The 17,738-nt window shown below is 42.5% G+C and overlaps 1 protein-coding gene across 1 annotated transcript in view; it reads left to right on the top strand.

The window, feature by feature from the left end:
• Positions 1-17,738, top strand: part of ARFGEF2 (ADP ribosylation factor guanine nucleotide exchange factor 2) — a 102,459-nt gene that overhangs the window by 69,605 nt on the left and 15,116 nt on the right. The window contains exons 26-33 of the mRNA XM_041732664.1: positions 2,285-2,436; positions 7,416-7,588; positions 10,364-10,524; positions 11,596-11,726; positions 11,867-11,996; positions 15,086-15,221; positions 16,054-16,192; positions 16,298-16,352. Coding sequence (XP_041588598.1) covers positions 2,285-2,436; positions 7,416-7,588; positions 10,364-10,524; positions 11,596-11,726; positions 11,867-11,996; positions 15,086-15,221; positions 16,054-16,192; positions 16,298-16,352 — 1,077 coding nt within the window. The remainder of the gene's footprint in view (positions 1-2,284; positions 2,437-7,415; positions 7,589-10,363; positions 10,525-11,595; positions 11,727-11,866; positions 11,997-15,085; positions 15,222-16,053; positions 16,193-16,297; positions 16,353-17,738) is intronic.

Below are 17,738 nucleotides of genomic sequence, written 5' to 3'. Positions count from 1 at the left end.
CACGGGACTCGATCCTGGATCTCCAGGATCACACCCTGGGCCAAAGGCAGTGCTAAACCACTGATCCACCTGGGCTGCCCCCACGAGATCTCTCTACGAGCAGCCCTGGAATCCTTTTTTTTCTCTCAGAAGTAATAATCCAGAAGTGCTTTGGTAAACATTTCTCAGCTCTTCAGAGTCCAGATTTCATGTTCAGTGGAATTACCTTGAGAGAGAGAACATCAGCGTATACAAGTTACTTTTCCTACCTGCAGTTCTGTTGTCAAGACTGTTGAGGTGCCAGCTCTAGGTTATCTGTGGGCCACTTGTGGACAGGCTTGGGATATAGGCTGGCACAGAGTAATTAGACATTTCATGGCTGTCACCTTCATTACCAGTGTCCATTCCATTTCAGATCCATTAAGCACAAAGTTGTAGAAAACTCATTTGCCCCCTCTGGGGCTTTTCATTCATTCTACCACCTCAGGAAAATTTTCTCTTCCCTCTGGGGACTGGAACACATAATAATCTCATACGTTTGAAGAAGTGGATGGCTGAGTACAGCTGTAATTTAGCTTAGGATTCTAGCAAGGTCTTTGGAACAGTCCCATGTTTCTCTTCTAAAGTAGGGCACATCTGTGTCCTGGGGTGTGCAAAACTGCACGATAACGTTTGGAGTGTATTCCTGCTGCAGGAATTCCTGAATCCTGATTTTTAGGAGAGGAATATTCTTTTTATTAGTATTTAATTAAAGGAACGTTACATGAACACCTTAAAAAAAATTTATTGCTAAAGCCACTTTTGACCATCATCACTCCCCACTTGGACCCTCTCCAAAGCTAATTATTACCAGTTTTTTTTTTTAATTTTTTATTTATTTATGATAGTCACACAGAGAGAGAGAGAGAGGCAGAGACACAGGCAAAGGGAGAAGCAGGCTCCATGCACCGGGAGCCCGACGTGGGATTCGATCCCAGGTCTCCAGGATCGTGCCCTGGACCAAAGGCAGGCGCCAAACCGCTGCGCCACCCAGGGATCCCTATTACCAGTTTATGTATCTTCTCAGACGTTTTTCAATGCACCTGTATATGTATATATGTATAGAAACATTGATAATATTGTCTTGATTTATTTTGCTCTCTTGAAAAACATAATTAGTATTATACATACCATTTTGCAACCTCTTCTACTTAGCAAGAAATCTTGAAGATTTAACTATGCTATTAGTATGTATGAATTCTTTTTTTTTTTAATTTTGGTAAAATACACAAAATTTTTCATTTTAACAATTTATAAAATTTATAATTTATTAGTGTTAAGTACATTCACATTGTGTGTGACGGATCTACAGAGCTCTTTTTTCCATCTTGCAGAACTGAAACTCCAAACCCATTAAACACTAGCTTTCCATTTCTTCCTCCTCTCCCCAGTATGAATTTGGCTACTCTAGGAACCTCATATAAGTGGAATCATGCAATATTTATCCTTTTGTGACTGGTTTCTTTCACTTGGCATAATGTCTTCAAGGTTCATCCATGTTGTAGCATGTGATAGAATTTTTTTTCTTTTTTTGTCTTTTTAAAGCTAGATCCCCCAGGTCCGTTGGCAGGGGTTCTGGTAGGAAACATCCCCTTGCTCTGCTTATTAGGGGATTATTCTTGAGGAAAAAGTCTGAGAAACAGCAACCAAATATATACCATAACTCCAGTCTCTAAAGTAGATAAAACTATAGATAAGTACAATTTTAAGGAAATTGAAAAGCCTCAATATTTATGGTGACTTTTTTGAAGCTGGTGATATTCATTTATAATCATTTTCTTCAGGCAACAGATATGAGAAAGCACGAAAAGGCTTTATAGAGACTTTAAAGTCTTTTGGCCGCTCCTGTATATTTTTGAATAAAATGAATTAGCACACAAGGAACTGTTTAGTGGGTATAGAGTTTCAGTTTTGCTAGAGTTCTGGAGATGTGGTGCAGAACAATGTGAATGTACTTAACACTCCTGAACTGTGCACTTTAAAATGGTTAAGATGGTAAGTTTTCTGTTTTACATACATTTAGCCACAATCTTTAAAAAAATTAAATATAACACATTTTAAAAGCTCTTTTAATTAAATTTGCAGTACTGATCTTTCATCATGAAAGTTAAAATTCCACAGGTCATGGCCAAGAAACACCTTTTTTTTTCTCCTTAGGTGTGTTTTTCCAGAGCACTTGTTTTGAAGGTAGACTATCTATTTTTGATGTTCAGAAGGCCACATCCACAGTTGTATTGTACTGTGCTTATCTCCCATTCCTGCTCAGGTTGGCTGTAACCCCAATGAAGATGTGGCCATCTTTGCTGTTGACTCCTTAAGGCAACTCTCTATGAAGTTTCTCGAGAAGGGAGAATTAGCCAACTTCCGTTTCCAGAAGGATTTTCTGAGGCCCTTTGAGCATATCATGAAGAAAAACAGGTATGTGCATTGTTCTGGAAGACCCTTGGTCAAATTCCCTATTGGAGGCCTAAAACAGACCTCTAAGTTAATCGCTAAGATTTGTGTGTGACCTTTCCCAGACAGATTACACCACCACAACTAGTAGAAACTTGCCATGCGTCTTTACTGGGGTGGATGCTGAAGTTGTTCAAAGAAAGCCACTGTGGAGGCATACTAAAACAAGGTCAAGAATTATGTGACCCATCATTTCTGCCCCAGGGGGATGATAGAAGAGATCAGGACAGCTGTCCCTCTGAAGCGCTCACCCTGTTCATTTGTTCACTTGGCCTGTATTTATTGCAGCCGTCCAGCTGCTAGGTACTATTCTGAGTGCCAAGTATGCAGCACCAAGGAAAACAGTCAAAAATTCCTGTTTTCTTCTGGCCCTGATTTAATCATCGTTGCAGCTGGGTGCACCGGTGTTCATTATCATAGCCTCTTTACCTTTATATATGTTTAAATTTTCCATAATGAAATTGAAACAGTAAATCCTTGTTTAGGGGCACCTGCATGGCTCAGTTAGTTAAGCACCTGCCTTCAGCTCAGGTCGAGATCCCAGAGCCCTGGGATCGAGCCCTGTGTGTCTGGCTCCCTATTCAGCGGGGAGCTTGCGTCTCCCTCTGCCACTCCCTATACTTGTGCTCTTTCTCTGTCTCATTCTCTCTCTCTCTCTCTCTCTCTCTAATATTTAAATAAAATTTTTAAAAATCCTTATTTATAGTCCAGTGAGATAGATGGACAAGTAAATAAATGTTTAAATCAAGGTAAGGAGATAGAAGTAGAAGCACTCCTCTATACAGGGCAGACACCCAAGATGCATTTGGTAAATTGACCCTTAAGGAAAGTGTGGAACAAGCCAGGAGTGACTGTATGTGGTCTTGGGAAGAATGTTGTGAGCATAGGGAAGAGAAATAAAAACCTTGCGGCAGAGTATTCTTGGCCTAGATAAGGAGGAGCAAAGAGGCCAAGGTAGCTGGGCAGAGTAAACAAGACAAAGTCCTGGAGGATGAAGCCCTAGTGGTAGTAGAGTGCCTAGATCATGGAGAGCTGTCAGCCTTAGTAAGCACTTTGTCTTGTTCTCTGTGAAAGAAGCCATCAGAGGCTTTTGAGCAGAGAAGTGAAGTGGTCTGACATATTTTAAGGGATGATCCTGCATTCATCCATGCAAAATGGAAAGCCAGTGTAATTATTCAGATTTGGACCAAGGATGTGAGGCACCATGGGATTGGATTCTGCATACATTTTTAAAGGAAAGCCTACAGCACGTGCTGATGATTAAGGAATTAATTTGAAATAAAGCAAAACTTTGTAAGTCATACAAAATATTTTCTTAAAAACCAGATAGCACCTACAAGAGTGTTACAGTCAATATTGGTACAGCCACAACATAAAATATTGTGCAGCTGTTAGATGTTCACATTGTTTATGACACAGGAAATGCTTAATAAAGGTTTAGTCAGGGACACCTGGGTGGCTCAGCGGTTAAGTGTCTGCCTTCTGGCTCAGGGCGTGATGCTGGAGTCCTGGGGATAGAGCCCCACATCGGGCTCCCTGCGTGGAGCCTGCTTCTCCTTTGCCTATGTCTCTGCTTCTCTCTCTCTCTCTGTCTCTCATGAATAAATCTTTAAAAATAAATAAATAAAGGTTTAGTCAAAAGGGCAGGTTATATAGTTGGAAAATGTAATAATAAAGACCATTGTTTGAATCTCTCCATGTGAAATATCATGCTGTCACATAAAGGAGGTTTTTGTTTTTTGTTTTGTTTTGTTTTGTTTTTTGAGATTTTTATTTATTTATTCATGAGCGACATGGAGAAGCAGACTCCCTCTGGGGAGCCTGATGTAGGACTAGATCACAGGACCCCAAGATCACAACCTGAGCTAAAGACAGTTGCTTAACCACTGAGCCACCCAGGCAGCCCTTTTTTTTTTCTTCCATTGTTTTTTTTCTACATTTTCCAAAATGTTTACTGTTATCACATTTTGTTTTTAACAATCAGACAAAAAGCATTTTACTTTTTTATTTTTAAATAGGCACTATGCTCAACATGGGGCTTGAACTCACAACCCTGAAATCAAGAGCTGGATGCTTAAACGACTGAGTCACCCAGGCACCCTGAAAAGCATTTTTTTTTTTAAAGATTATATTTATTTGTGAGAGAGAGAGACTGTGAGTGGGGAAAGGAGCCTAGGGAGAGAGACAGGCAGACTCCATGCTGAGCATGGAGCTCAGCACAGGGCTCAGTCTCACAACCCTGAAATCAGGAGTCGGATGTTTAACCAACTGAGCCATCCAGGCACCCCCCGAAAAGCATTTTAAACGGTACATATAGTAGGATGCCTGGGTGGCTCAGTTTTATGAATGCCTGACTCTTGATTTCGGTTCAGGTCATGATTTCAGGATCCTGAGATTGAGCCCAATGCTGAGCACACTTAGTGGGGAGTCTACTTGAGATTCTCTCTCTCCCATTGCACCCGCCCCCCCATCCCACTCATGCTGTTTCTCTCTCTCTCTAATAAATAAATCTTTAAAAAGTCCGGACGCCTGGGTTGCTCAGTGGTTGCACATCTGCCTTTGGCCCAGGGCGTGATCCTGGGATCTGGGATTGAGTCCCCACATCAGGCTCCTTGCAGGGAGTCTTTTTCTCCCTCGTACTGTGTCTAGCACACTCTCTCACTCTTGTTCTCGCTGTGTGTCTCATGAATAAATAAAAATCTTAAAAAAAAAAAAGTCCATGTGGTTTTTCCCAAAGAGCTGCTTTTCTTCCCCATGCGGGAAGCAATCATGAATTCGCTTATGTTATGTATTAAAGTCACCTAGGTATGTAGTCCGTTCTTTGTTATCTGTGGGTGGCATATTTACTTTGTGAACTTTTAGCCAAGTTTTAACTCTGTTTTGACTTTTTCCTTGCCTTCTCTAAATGACCTATTATCAGTTAGTATCAATCCCACAGATGAACATGAGTGTTACCCTAAGCCAGATGAAATTTGCAAATCAAGTCTGCAATTCCAAAACCACTCTACTGGCTTTCAAAGCTAGTGGTGTGTGAAAGAGATAGGTTTGTGTAGCCTTGATTCTTGTTACTATAATAGAGCTTACCCCATAACTGCATGTGTCTTTTTTTATTTTTTTAAATGGCTGCATACCAGTACTAACTTAGTGCTAGGTACACAGTCTTTTTTTTTTTTTTTTTTTTTTTTTTGATGATAGTCACACACAGAGAGATAGAGGGGCAGAGACACAGGCAGAGGGAGAAGCAGGCTCCATGCACCGGGAGCCCGACGTGGGATTCAATCCCGGATCTCCAGGATCGTGCCCTGGGCCAAAGGCAGGCGCCAAACCGCTGAGCCACCCAGGGATCCCCAACTGCATGTGTCTTAAGACATACATGCTCATCTTTTGCAAATATCCAAGTAACACTGTTGAACCTTGCAACTGCTTCAGAAAATGGGCCATTTTTCCTATCTTCAGGTTTCATTTTGTAATAAATTTAAAATGTGTAATTTTAAGTTATATATACATATTCCCACACACATATATATGTGTGTGTGTTAACCATACACATAGATTTCTGCCTAAAAATCTAAGAGGATATGCACTAAGAATTTAGGAGTGGTTGTCTCTGGATGGCAGAGTATTATTAGCATAAAAGTTTTCAGCCAGAAAAACTGACCAACAATGCCATAAACCACAAAGTCGTGTATTGTTAGTTAACAAGTCTGAGGCAGACAGTCCCAACTTTGGTTCTATAGCCCAAATTGTCATTGAGGGTGGAGCTTCTTTCTGTCCCTTTGTTTGGCTGTCCACGGGAGCACTCTATCTTTGAGCCTATTGTTTTGTGAAGCTGAACAGAGGCTCTGGCTCCAGGCATCATGCTGTGTTCAGAATGGGGATATCAAGAACAGGGGCAGAGCCTACCTTGTGTATTCCTTGTAATACAAAAACAAAACCATAGTAGAAACCACTCCCCTTTCCATTCCCAGATTTTCTCTTACCTGTAATTAAAACAGGTCATGTAGTTCCCCTGGCTGTAAGAGAGGCTAGGGAATTGGGGAGATGGCAGATGAGTCAAGATTGTCATATTGTCTTGTCCTGTTTATGATTGGTTCCCTGAGGTCAGGCATGTTGCTGCCTGGATGAAATCAGAGTTCTGTTTTCAAGGAGGTGGGAGGATGGCTGCTGGGAAAGCTTCTGTCTGCCATGGTGATTGTCTTAATGTTTTCTCTTTTTGTTAAATCTAATTTAATTTTTTTTTTAATGAATGTGGATTACTATGTGCTTTTAAAAATGTGGTTTGAGGGCAGCCCCGGTGGCCCAGTGGTTTAGCGCCGCCTGCAGCCCGGGGTGTGATCCTGGAGACCCAGGATCTAGTCCCACATCGGGCTTCCTACAGGGAGCCTGCTTCCCCCTCTGCCTGTGTCTCTGCCTCTCTGTTCGCTCTCTCTGAATGAATAAATAAATCTTTTAAATAAATAAAATAAATAAAATAAAATAAAATAAAATAAATAAAAAATAAAAATGTGGTTTGAGGGCAGCCCGGGTGGCTCAAGCAGTTCAGTGCCGCCTTCGGCCCAGGGCCTGATCCTGGAGACCCGGGATCAAGTCCCACGTCCGGCTCCTTGCATGGTGCCTGCTTCTCCCTCTGCCTGAGTCTCTGCTTCTCTCTCTCCTCTCTGTGTATTCTCAGCAATAAATAAATAAAATCTTTAAAAAAAAAATGTGGTTTGAGGGGAGTGTGCCTAGGTGGCTCAGTCAGTTAAACATCCCACCTTTGATCTCAACTCAGGTCTTGATATCAGGGTTATGAGTTTAAGCCCCATGTTGGGCTCCAAAAAAAATAAAATAAGAGAAAGAAAAATGCATGTTTTTTTAATGTGCTGCTTCTAAGTGATGGTGTAATTAGTTTTCTTCCTACCATTCAAAGTACAGATGACATGGCTGCTCCATTCTTTCCTTAGATCTCCGACCATCCGGGACATGGTGATCCGCTGCATCGCCCAGATGGTAAACTCCCAGGCAGCCAACATCCGCTCAGGCTGGAAAAACATCTTTGCCGTGTTCCATCAAGCAGCCTCGGATCATGATGGGAACATTGTGGAGCTGGCCTTCCAGACCACGGGCCACATCGTCAGTAAGTGGCTCTAATGTCCCACCTGCAAGTCTAAAAGGATGACCACTTATTGCCTGTTTTACTCCCCAGAGGGCTTCCTTGTTTTAGACCTACTGTGATATGTTAATATACCAGCTGCTGTTCTGAGCTCTTGACATGTGCTTAGACATATGCACAAAAACCCTGAGAAGGAATATGGTTGACCTTCATTCACCACCACAAAGCCAGTGCTCCCGGCACTTTTGTGGTCATTTGTGGACATGTGTGTGCATTTAGCAGGGAAGTACTTGAGTCACTCAGGGACATGTTCCTGGCCAGGGTTAACAAGGTGACCCTCTGCCTTCTTGTTTCAGCTCTCTCACTATAAATAAGTACATGTCATTTCCGTGGTTTACTTACTGCACATTTTTTTGCATTTCTGTTTTTTTGTTGGAGACTTCACCATTTAAAATGGCCCTGATTGGGCAGCCCGGGTGGCTCAGCGGTTTGGTGCTGCCTTCAGTCCAGAGCGTGATTCTGGAGACCCGGGATCAAGTCCCATGTCAGGCTCCCTGCATGGAGCCTGCTTTTCCCTCTGCCTATGTCTCTAGCTCTCTCTCTGTGTGTGTGTCTTTCATGAATAAATAAAATATTTTTTAAAAAAGATTAAAAATAAATAAATAAAATGGCCCTGATTGGGCAGCCCGGGTAGCTCAGTGGTTTGGTGACACCTTCAGCCCAGGGCGTGATCCTGGAGACCTGTGATTGAGTCCCACGTCGGACTCCCTGCATGGAACCTGCTTCTCCCTCTGCCTGTGTCTCTGCCTCTCTCTCTGTGTGTGTCTCAAATAAATAAATAAACAAACAAACAAACAAATAAATATTAAAAAAATAAATAAATAAAATCTTAAAATGGCCCTGAGGTACAGTGCCAGAGTGCTATCCAGTGTCCCTGAGCACAGGCAGGCTGTGATGTGCCTTATGGAGAAAATACATGTTTTTGATAAGCTTAGTTCAGGCTTAAGTTAAAGTGCTGTTGGCCAAAAGTTCAGTATTGTTGAACCTAGCACGATGTATGAAATACAGTGTCTTTAAACCAAAACACACACAAAGCAAGATTATGTATTGATTGGTTGATTAAAACATTGTGACCAGAGGCTGTCAGGAACCTATCCCCACTCCTCCCCTAGGAGCAGTGGTTCTTTACTGTTCGCTATTCAGTGCACACAGCAACTCTATAGAACACAACTCCCATGAGTACCAAGAACTGGCTGTACCATTACTACCCACACTTCACCAGAGAGGAAACTGATAGACAGAAAAGTAAAGTAGAACAACTTGCCTGAGGGACGCCTGGTTGGCTCAGCAGTTAAGCATCTGCCTTCGTCTCAGGGCGTGATCCTGGAGTCCTGGGATCAAGTCCCACATCGAGCTTCCTGCATGGAGCCTGCCTCTCCCTCTGACTGTCTCTCTGCCACAGTCTGTATGTCTCATGAATAAATGAATAAAATCTTTAAAAAAAAAGATAAAAGAAAAAAACAACTTGCTTACCTGACTGAGGTCACACAGCTAGGAAGCGCGGGGCAGGATTCATTCCCAGACAGGCCAGGCTAGAGTTGGTGCCACCTGGTCTTGCCTGTCAGCACACAACAGGCTGTTTACTGATCTTGGTCTTCATAAAAGTTGTAAAGCATTAGATCAGCCTTGATCTTTCTTGGGGTCTTTTTACTCTTAGGAAACTTCTTGCTACTTGTATTTTTGTCTCAGGTGATATCTATAGGATTTTGAAAAACCTTAGACTTCTCAATTGCCTTTTACCTTTAGCTCATTGACCTTCTTTATCTCCCTTTATCCTCACAACATTCCTTCCAGGTAGCACGTGGTGTAGTCTTGGGATGGGAACAGCAAGAGAGTTAAAGCAGTGTGCTCACTGAACTGGGGCCAGAGCTTTGCTCAGTGCTCAGCTTCTGTCAGGCCGACTGCTGAGGGCCAGCTTCACACAGATCAGTGTTTATCTTATACGTTTCTTTGGGCTCCATCGTAAAATAGCTTAAGTTGAAATGGATGCCTGTCCATTCAGCATCCTGTGAAATTTGGTCTTCTCATGGCTTGTCCTCTCTCACATCCTTAGGGACACTTGTCAGGTAGGGCCTCTTCAGAGAATTGTCCTCTGACCCCCAGCCTAAGCAACCCAGCCGCCTTCTGTCCCCTCACCCATCACTCCCCCAACCTGAGATTATTTTATATTTTATAAATGCATTGGCCTAGGTGATTATTGTCTGTCTCGCCCAGTGGAGCGTAAGTATCATGAGGCAGGAAACGTGATTGATCACCTCTGTCCCCAGGGCCTACAACTGTGCTTTGCACATAGGTGACACTCAGTAAATGTTTGTTGAATGAATGAGTGAATATTGGAGCTCAGGAACCAATTGAACCCAAGCGATGCTCAATGGATTCTTTGCTGAATGATTTAATAATCAGTGCCGTTGGGCAGCCTGGGTAGCTCAGCAGTTTGGCGCCGCCTTCAGCCCAGGGCCTGATCCTGGAGACCCCGGATCGAGTCCCACATCGGGCTCCCTGCTTGGAGCCCGTTTCTTCCTCTGCCTGTGTCTCTGCCTGTCTCTCTCTCTCTCTGTGTCTCTCATGAATAAATAAATAAAATCTTTAAAAAATAATAATAATCAGTACCATCTTCTAGAGATAATGACATTCTTTTCTTAGATTTTCACAGAAATAGTCCCCTTGGGGTAGGGGTAGTTATTTGATCCCCATTTCTAAGTCCTGGTCTTATTAAAAAACATGGCTCTGTTTCCACAGCAACTATTTTCCAGCACCATTTCCCTGCAGCCATCGATTCCTTTCAGGACGCTGTGAAGTGCTTGTCGGAGTTTGCCTGCAATGCTGCCTTCCCCGACACGAGCATGGAGGCGATCCGGCTCATCCGCTTCTGTGGGAAATACGTCTCTGAGAGGCCTCGGGTACATTTTTCCTCTATTCCCTCTTGGGCACTGAGTGGAAAAGGAATCATAAGGCAAAAAACCTTTTTGCTCCCAGCAAAGAGCATTTCCAGCTATGCTTTTAGAAACACGTGTTTGCCCTAAACAGGCAAAATGCTGCCCGTTGCTGGGGTTCCACCTTTTCTCTCATGATGAAATTACTTATTTTACTCCTACTGAACACTTACCTAGTATTCTACTAATTGTTTTTGTAGAAGATGATAGTATTTAGCTTTGCATTTTGGCAAAGCTAAAGAAGCTAGCCCTTTCTATTTGAAAGAGAACAATCCTCCCTCTTAAGACAGTGACATTTTACCATTGTGACATGGCTGAGAAGACACATTTTTTAAAATCACCTTTTGTTTTCTCCCAGAAATGTTTGGGGTTTTTGTTATGTCTCACCTCTCCAGAGAGGCCTGCTTGGTTTAAATGACAGCACCAGAAACTGAAATTGGGTAGAAATAAGCACATCTAAACTATTTTGGCCTATATAGATCTTTCCTTCATATCTTTTCTGTGTATTGATTTATTTAGTCTCCACATCAGACCTTTGAGATTGGCAACTATGTCCCCATTGTACAGGGGAGTTGATGGGGGCATAGAGAGAAATTGTCTAATGTTGGATAACCAGAGCTGATAAAGAAATTTCATTACAGCAGACAGTACCGCGCTTCAAGAGTGGTTACAGAGCAAAGGGCTCGAAATCCCAGAGGTAGGGCAGGGAGTGGGGTTTCACATCTAGACTGGGAAAGACTGCCAGCTCCTAGCTAGCTGCATGACCTTGGGCAGCTGACTTCACGTCCTAGTGCCTCCCTTAACTCAGCAGTGACCTGCCCAATCAACTTACTCTAAACCCCACAAAAGGTCCGTAGGCACAACTGCTCGTATGCACTTGGGAGAGGCTTGTGTTTGCCTTTTGGGGATTCCCTGTCCTGCCCTTGCTGAATGAATGTTTTTAGAAAGGGAAAATGTGCGGGGCCTTAAAGTTTGTGTAGTTCCCTTTGAGTTTCTTCCTTTGCTTAGTCTGCATCTGAGAGGTAACTGTCCTTGCAGGTGCTACAAGAATATACAAGCGACGACATGAATGTAGCTCCTGGCGACAGGGTCTGGGTCCGAGGCTGGTTCCCTATCCTGTTTGAGCTTTCCTGTATCATTAACAGATGCAAGCTAGACGTTCGGACAAGGTAACGGTGTCCCCAAGCAGTGCCCCTTCCGTCACAAGATGAGCCTTGGTCACCTGCTCGCCTACCCCATGCTCTCCCACTCTCTTTTTTGTTCTTTTCCCCCACCCATTCCGTCTCTGCATCTGGCTTTGTTCCCCCAGAGGACTCACGGTCATGTTTGAGATCATGAAGAGCTATGGCCACACCTTTGAAAAGCACTGGTGGCAGGACTTGTTCAGAATCGTGTTCAGGATTTTTGACAATATGAAACTCCCTGAGCAGCAGTCAGAGGTAGGTGATGACTAACATGGTACCCTGGATACTGTGGGGGGAGCTGCTCTGCTTTTGTCTGCCACAGGGTTGTGTCATCATCCCTCACACAAGTCTTACACTTTGAGATGCTGGAGGTTTGTTTTAAAATGGAAACCCGGGGATCCCTGAGTGGCTCAGCGGTTTGGCGCCTGCCTTTGGCCCAGGGCGCGATCCTGGAGTCCCAGGATCAAGTCCCGCATCGGGCTCCCGGCATGGAGCCTGCTTCTCTCTCCGCCTGTGTCTCTGCCTCTCTCTTTCTCTCTGTCTATCATGAATAAATAAATAAATAAATCTTTAAAAAAATAAAAATAAAATGGAAACCCCTGGGGCACCTAGGTGGCTCAGTACATTGAGTATCTGCCTTCGGCCCAGGTCGTGATCTCAGGGTACTGGGATCCAGCCCCACATTGCCTCCCTGCTCAGTGGAGATCTGCTTCTCCCTCTCCCCCTCCCTCTGCCCCTCCCCCTTGTGCATGCACACACACTGGCTCTCAAGTCTTTTTTAAAAGATTAAAAGATTAAAATAAAATAAAATGGAATACCTTGGCACTTTTATATCAGAATCAATTAGTGCTAAGAAACTGTTCCCAATTGCGGTAGGGCAAAAAGAAATGTCACCGTGGCCTGACTGTGGGGCCCTTCAGCATTGTACCTGCCAGTTCAACAGGGCACGTGCTCCTCTCAGTTACTTGGTTCATATCAGCTTCTCAGCAGTCAGTAAAAAATGAAATGTCTCTGGTCCCTAAAAAAAACCTTTATTTATTTATTTTTAAAGATATTATTTATTTATTCATGAGAGAGAGAGAGAGAGAGAGAGAGAGAGGCAGAGGGAGAAGCAGGCTCCACGCAGGGAGCCTGACGTGGGACTTGATCCCGGGTCTCCAGGATCACACCCCGGGCTGAAGGTAGCCCTAAACCACTGGACCACTGGGGCTGCCCTAAAAAAAACCTTTAAAAACATTTTTATGGGAACCTTGCTGGCTCAGTTGGTATAGCGTGAAACTCTTGATCTTGGATTTGTAGGTTTGAGCCCCACACTGGGTATAGAGATCACTTAAAAATTAATTTTTTTTTAAAGATTTTATTTATTCATGAGAGACCCAAAGAGAGAGGCAGAGACATAGACAGAGGGAGAAACAGGTTCCTCAAAGGGAGCCGGATGCAGGACTCTATCCCCGGACCAGGATCATACTCTGAGCTAAAGGCAGATGCTCAACCACTGAGCCACCCAGGCATCCCTTTTTTTTCCTTTTTTTTTTTTTTCTTTTTTTTAAGATTTTATTTATTCATGAGAGACACAGAGAGAGAGAGGCAGAGACACAGGCAGAGGGAGAAGCAGGCTCCATGCAGGGAGCCTGATGTGGGACTCGATCCACCCAGACATCCCTTAAAAATAAAATCTATAAAAAAAGTTTTGGGGCACCTGGGTGACTCAGTTGGCTAAGCATCCTCTGCTTCATCCTCTCCCTCTGCCCCTGGGATTCTCTATCACCCTCTGCCCCTCACCGCTCTCGTGCTCTCCATCTAAAATAAATAAATCTTAAAAAAAAAAAAATCAGAAGACAGAAAAACAAAACGTTTGAACAGCCATAGTTCCAGCTTCCACAGGCAACCTAGTTGTTTTGTTACTAAATTTTCTTTATTTCATCTCTCTCTACCCTACCTGGGCCTCGTGCTTTTCCATCTGAGCACCCCAAAGTGTTTTTGTTTTGTTTTTTTAAGATTTATTTATTTGAGAGAGAGAAAGCCCATGCATGTAAACAGGGGGAGTGGCAGAGGGGAAGAGGGAGAGAGAAAGAAAGAGAGAGGCAGACTGCCTGCTAAACATGGAGCCCGATACTTAAGCCAAAATCAAGAGCTCGACACATAACTGGCTAAGCCACCCAGGTGCCCCAAGGGAGAGAGAATCTTAAGCAGGCTCCATTCCAAGCGTGGAGCCCAACATGAGGCTTGATTTCATGATTCTGAGATCATGACCTGAGCTGAAACTTAAGAGTTGGATCCTTAACCAACTAAGCCACCATGGCACCCCTAACCGGAAGTTTTTTAATTGCTAGTGAGGTTGCATTTTTTTTTCCTATTACTGATTTACATTTCTTATTTTATGAATTGCTTTTTCAATTCATAGGGACCTATGAATCCTTAGGTCATCTAGTGGGTTGTTATCTCTCTCCTATTGATTTAGGAGCTTCTCAGTGTGTACATAAAATACCATGTCCTTACATAAATTACAGATGATTTTGCCCACTTTGTTATTTTCATTTTCTTTTCCTTTTAGAAAATTTTAGCTTTTAAGAAACTGAATCCTTTTTTTTTTTTTTTTTTTTTTTTTTTAAAGAAACTGAATCTATCAGTCTTTTCCCTTAGGGCTTCCACTGCTGGAGTCTTGTTAGCAGTAGCAAACCTTCCCTTTTCGATGATTTTCTAAATCTCTTTAAGTACTTGAAATAGTGCAATGAAATTACCAGAGGTAAATTTTTGGTGTAAAGAGGTATAGTTAGCATAATCTCATATTCACTTTTTCCAATTCATTAAAGCTTTTTGTCAATATCACTTTGAATGACTGTTAACATTCTATCCTACAGATATACTTAATTAGGTACCACCTTGCTGTGTATTTGAATCTGTGTTTTCAGTGTGTAAATGCCAGTGTGGTGTAAACATCTTTATTCATAAACCTTCACCCATGGATTGTTGAATCTTTTTTTTTTTTTTTAAGATTTTATTTATTTATTCATGAGAGACACACAGAGAGAGGCAGAGACATAAGCAGTGGGAAAAGCAGGCTTCCCAGGAGGAACCTGATGTGGGACTCGATCCCAGATCCCAGGATCACGCCCTGAGCCAAAGGCTGATGCTCAACCACTGAGCCACCCAGGTGTCCCTGGATCATTGATTCTTTCCTTAGGGTCCATTCCTGGCAGCAGTGTTCCTGCATCCATGGGTACGAGTGTTGTAAAGACTGTTGACACGTATTGCCAGATTGCATACCACAGTGGTTTTGCCCATGCTGTAGGAGTGCCCACAAGGAAAGTGGCTTCTCACCATTATCTTTTTGTTTTTTTCAGAAATCCGAGTGGATGACAACAACTTGCAATCATGCACTGTATGCTATTTGTGATGTGTTCACCCAGTTTTATGAGGCTCTGAATGAAGTTCTTCTTTCTGATGTGTTTGCACAATTGCAGTGGTGTGTGAAACAAGGTACTTGCCATGTCTCTAGGTGTCATTCTTCTTGACTTGGTTTTTAGTGAGAGATTAACTTTTTCAGTATGTAAAAGCAAGACTATAATGCCAAAGACTACAGTATATAACTTAATTGGTAAAAATTTGTATTTTCATTTAATTAGAACATAAAAGCAATCTCTCCAACCCAGTTTATAAAGCATTTCTTAAAGATGGGATGTAGTTATTATCATATTTTAAAAGTTGTGCCTTTGTGTATTACACTGTTTTTTCCTACTTTTGTCTATATTTGAAATTTTCTGCAATGTTTTTCTAATGTACTGCGAGGGTCAGTATCAACAACTTCATCAGTGGCATTGTTCATTTGAGTACTTCCGTGTTGACATAGTGTGTATTAGGAAAATTACCCACATAGCACATTCAGCCTGTATTCCAGAGATAGTTTTGGCTAAAGCCAAAAACTTCATGTATTAAGTTTTTTCAAAAAGTGACTCAGTTTTAAAATAAATGATAAAAGTGTCAGTACCAGCATGGCACTGTTTGGGTGGCCAAATTTAAAGAAACTCTGTTCTAATATTTCCATCCTTTAGGATTCATTGTACAAGAAGCCCATTAATTAAGTAGCAAACTGACCTGCCTCCATCCCTAGCAATAAGGCTGTGATAAGTAATTGTCTCTTTATAGCCTGCTTAAACAATAAAAGTTTTAATATCGTCCATATTGTTGCTTCTTTAAGAGCCTTCAAACCCCTCATCTTGTCATCTCCACCTCATGACACAAAGCATCTGTGCCCTGGTGGAAATCAAAACAGCAGTGGAGGTTTGGTGATAGATGTTGCTTTATTTTGCAGATAATGAACAGTTGGCTCGGTCAGGTACCAATTGCTTAGAAAACTTAGTAATATCTAACGGGGAGAAATTCAGTCCCGACGTCTGGGATGAGACATGCAGTTGTATGCTGGATATCTTCAAAACAACCATCCCACATGTGTGAGTGCAAATGTTTATTTGCTGTTTATTTCTGTGCTCGGTAGACACATTAAGGCTCCAGGTTCTTTCACGTTGATCATTTTCCTTCTCTTGCCTTCCCTTCAGTTTGCTGACATGGAGACCTGTAGGAATGGAGGAAGATTCATCAGAAAAACATTTGGTAGGGGTTTTTGTTGTCTTTTCTCTGATCTCATCGTCTTATAGTAAGAAATTAAGCAACCCAAAGAGTTGGTGCTTTTATGATGGGAAGTGAGTAAAAAAGGTTATAAGATTTAAAAACTAGGGGCACCTGGCTGGCTCAGTCAGTGGAACATGCAGCTCTTGATCTCAGGGTCATGAGTTCAAGCCCTACATTAGAAGTAGAGATTACTTAAAAAAAAAAAAAAAAAAAAAGAAAAGATTTAAGAACTGTGTGTGTTGTTAACATCTCTTTTAGAAAGTACAGGAAATAAGTCACCTCATCCAACAAAAACCACAGTTTACATTTCTAGTTTTTTCTTTGTATGCACATATATAATCCACACGTTTGAAATTCGGGTGCACTTGGCACATAATGTTTTACCTAACAACATGTCAACATTTTTGCATATTCTTAACTATTCTTTGAAAGCAGATTTTTCAACGGCTGTGCATTATTATAATTTATTTAACAAATTCTCCCTTGTTGGACTCTCATTCTGGTGTTTTGCTGATAGTAATAATGCCTCAGTATACTTATCCTTATTTATTGTTCTCCTTAATTGAGTGCTTTCTTCCACACCAGTGTGATAGTGGTTTTTATTTTCTGTACGAGGCCACATAGAGAAGTTCTAATTCAAGTCTCACTTTAAAATACCTTGGTGTACAGGGGCTTTGTATTATTTACTTCTATTCCCAAATAATTGTAAGTCCATTAGATTTTATAGGGCATTTGGGGAGTACCTGGCTGGCTCTCAGAGGAGCATGCAGCTCTTAAGTTCAGAGTTGTGAGTTCAAACCCCACGTTGGGCATGGAGCCTACTTTAAAAGGCACTTGGGATATAGCAACTTAAAAATGAAGCACCTTACAAATTAAGCAACTTAGAGGCACCTGGGTGGCTCACTGGTTGAGCATCTGCCTTCTGCTCAGGTCATGATCCCAGGGTCCTGGGATCGAGTCCTGCATCAGGCTCCCCACAGGGAGCCTGCCTCTCTCTCTGCTTATGTCTCTGCCTCTCTCTATGTCTCTCATGAATGAATAAATATCTTTTTTTTTTAAGATTTTATTTATTCATGAGAGACAGAGAGAGAGAGAGATTGACAGAGACACAGGCAGAGGGAGAAGCAGACTCCATGCAGGGAGCCCGACGTGGGACTCTATCCCAGGTCTCCAGGATCACAACCTGGGCTGAAGGCAGCGCTAAACCTCTGAGCCACCTGGGCTGCCCAATAAATATCTTTTTTACAAAATGAAGCGGGGATCCCTGGGTGGCGCAGCGGTTTGGCGCCTGCCTTTGGCCCAGGGCGCGATCCTGGAGACCCGGGATCGAATCCCACGTCGGGCTCCCGGTGCATGGAGCCTGTTTCT

The sequence above is a fragment of the Vulpes lagopus genome, chromosome 18, assembly GCF_018345385.1.
Source record: "Vulpes lagopus strain Blue_001 chromosome 18, ASM1834538v1, whole genome shotgun sequence".
NCBI lineage: Eukaryota > Metazoa > Chordata > Mammalia > Carnivora > Canidae > Vulpes > Vulpes lagopus.
This window is presented reverse-complemented; position numbering and strand designations above follow the sequence as displayed.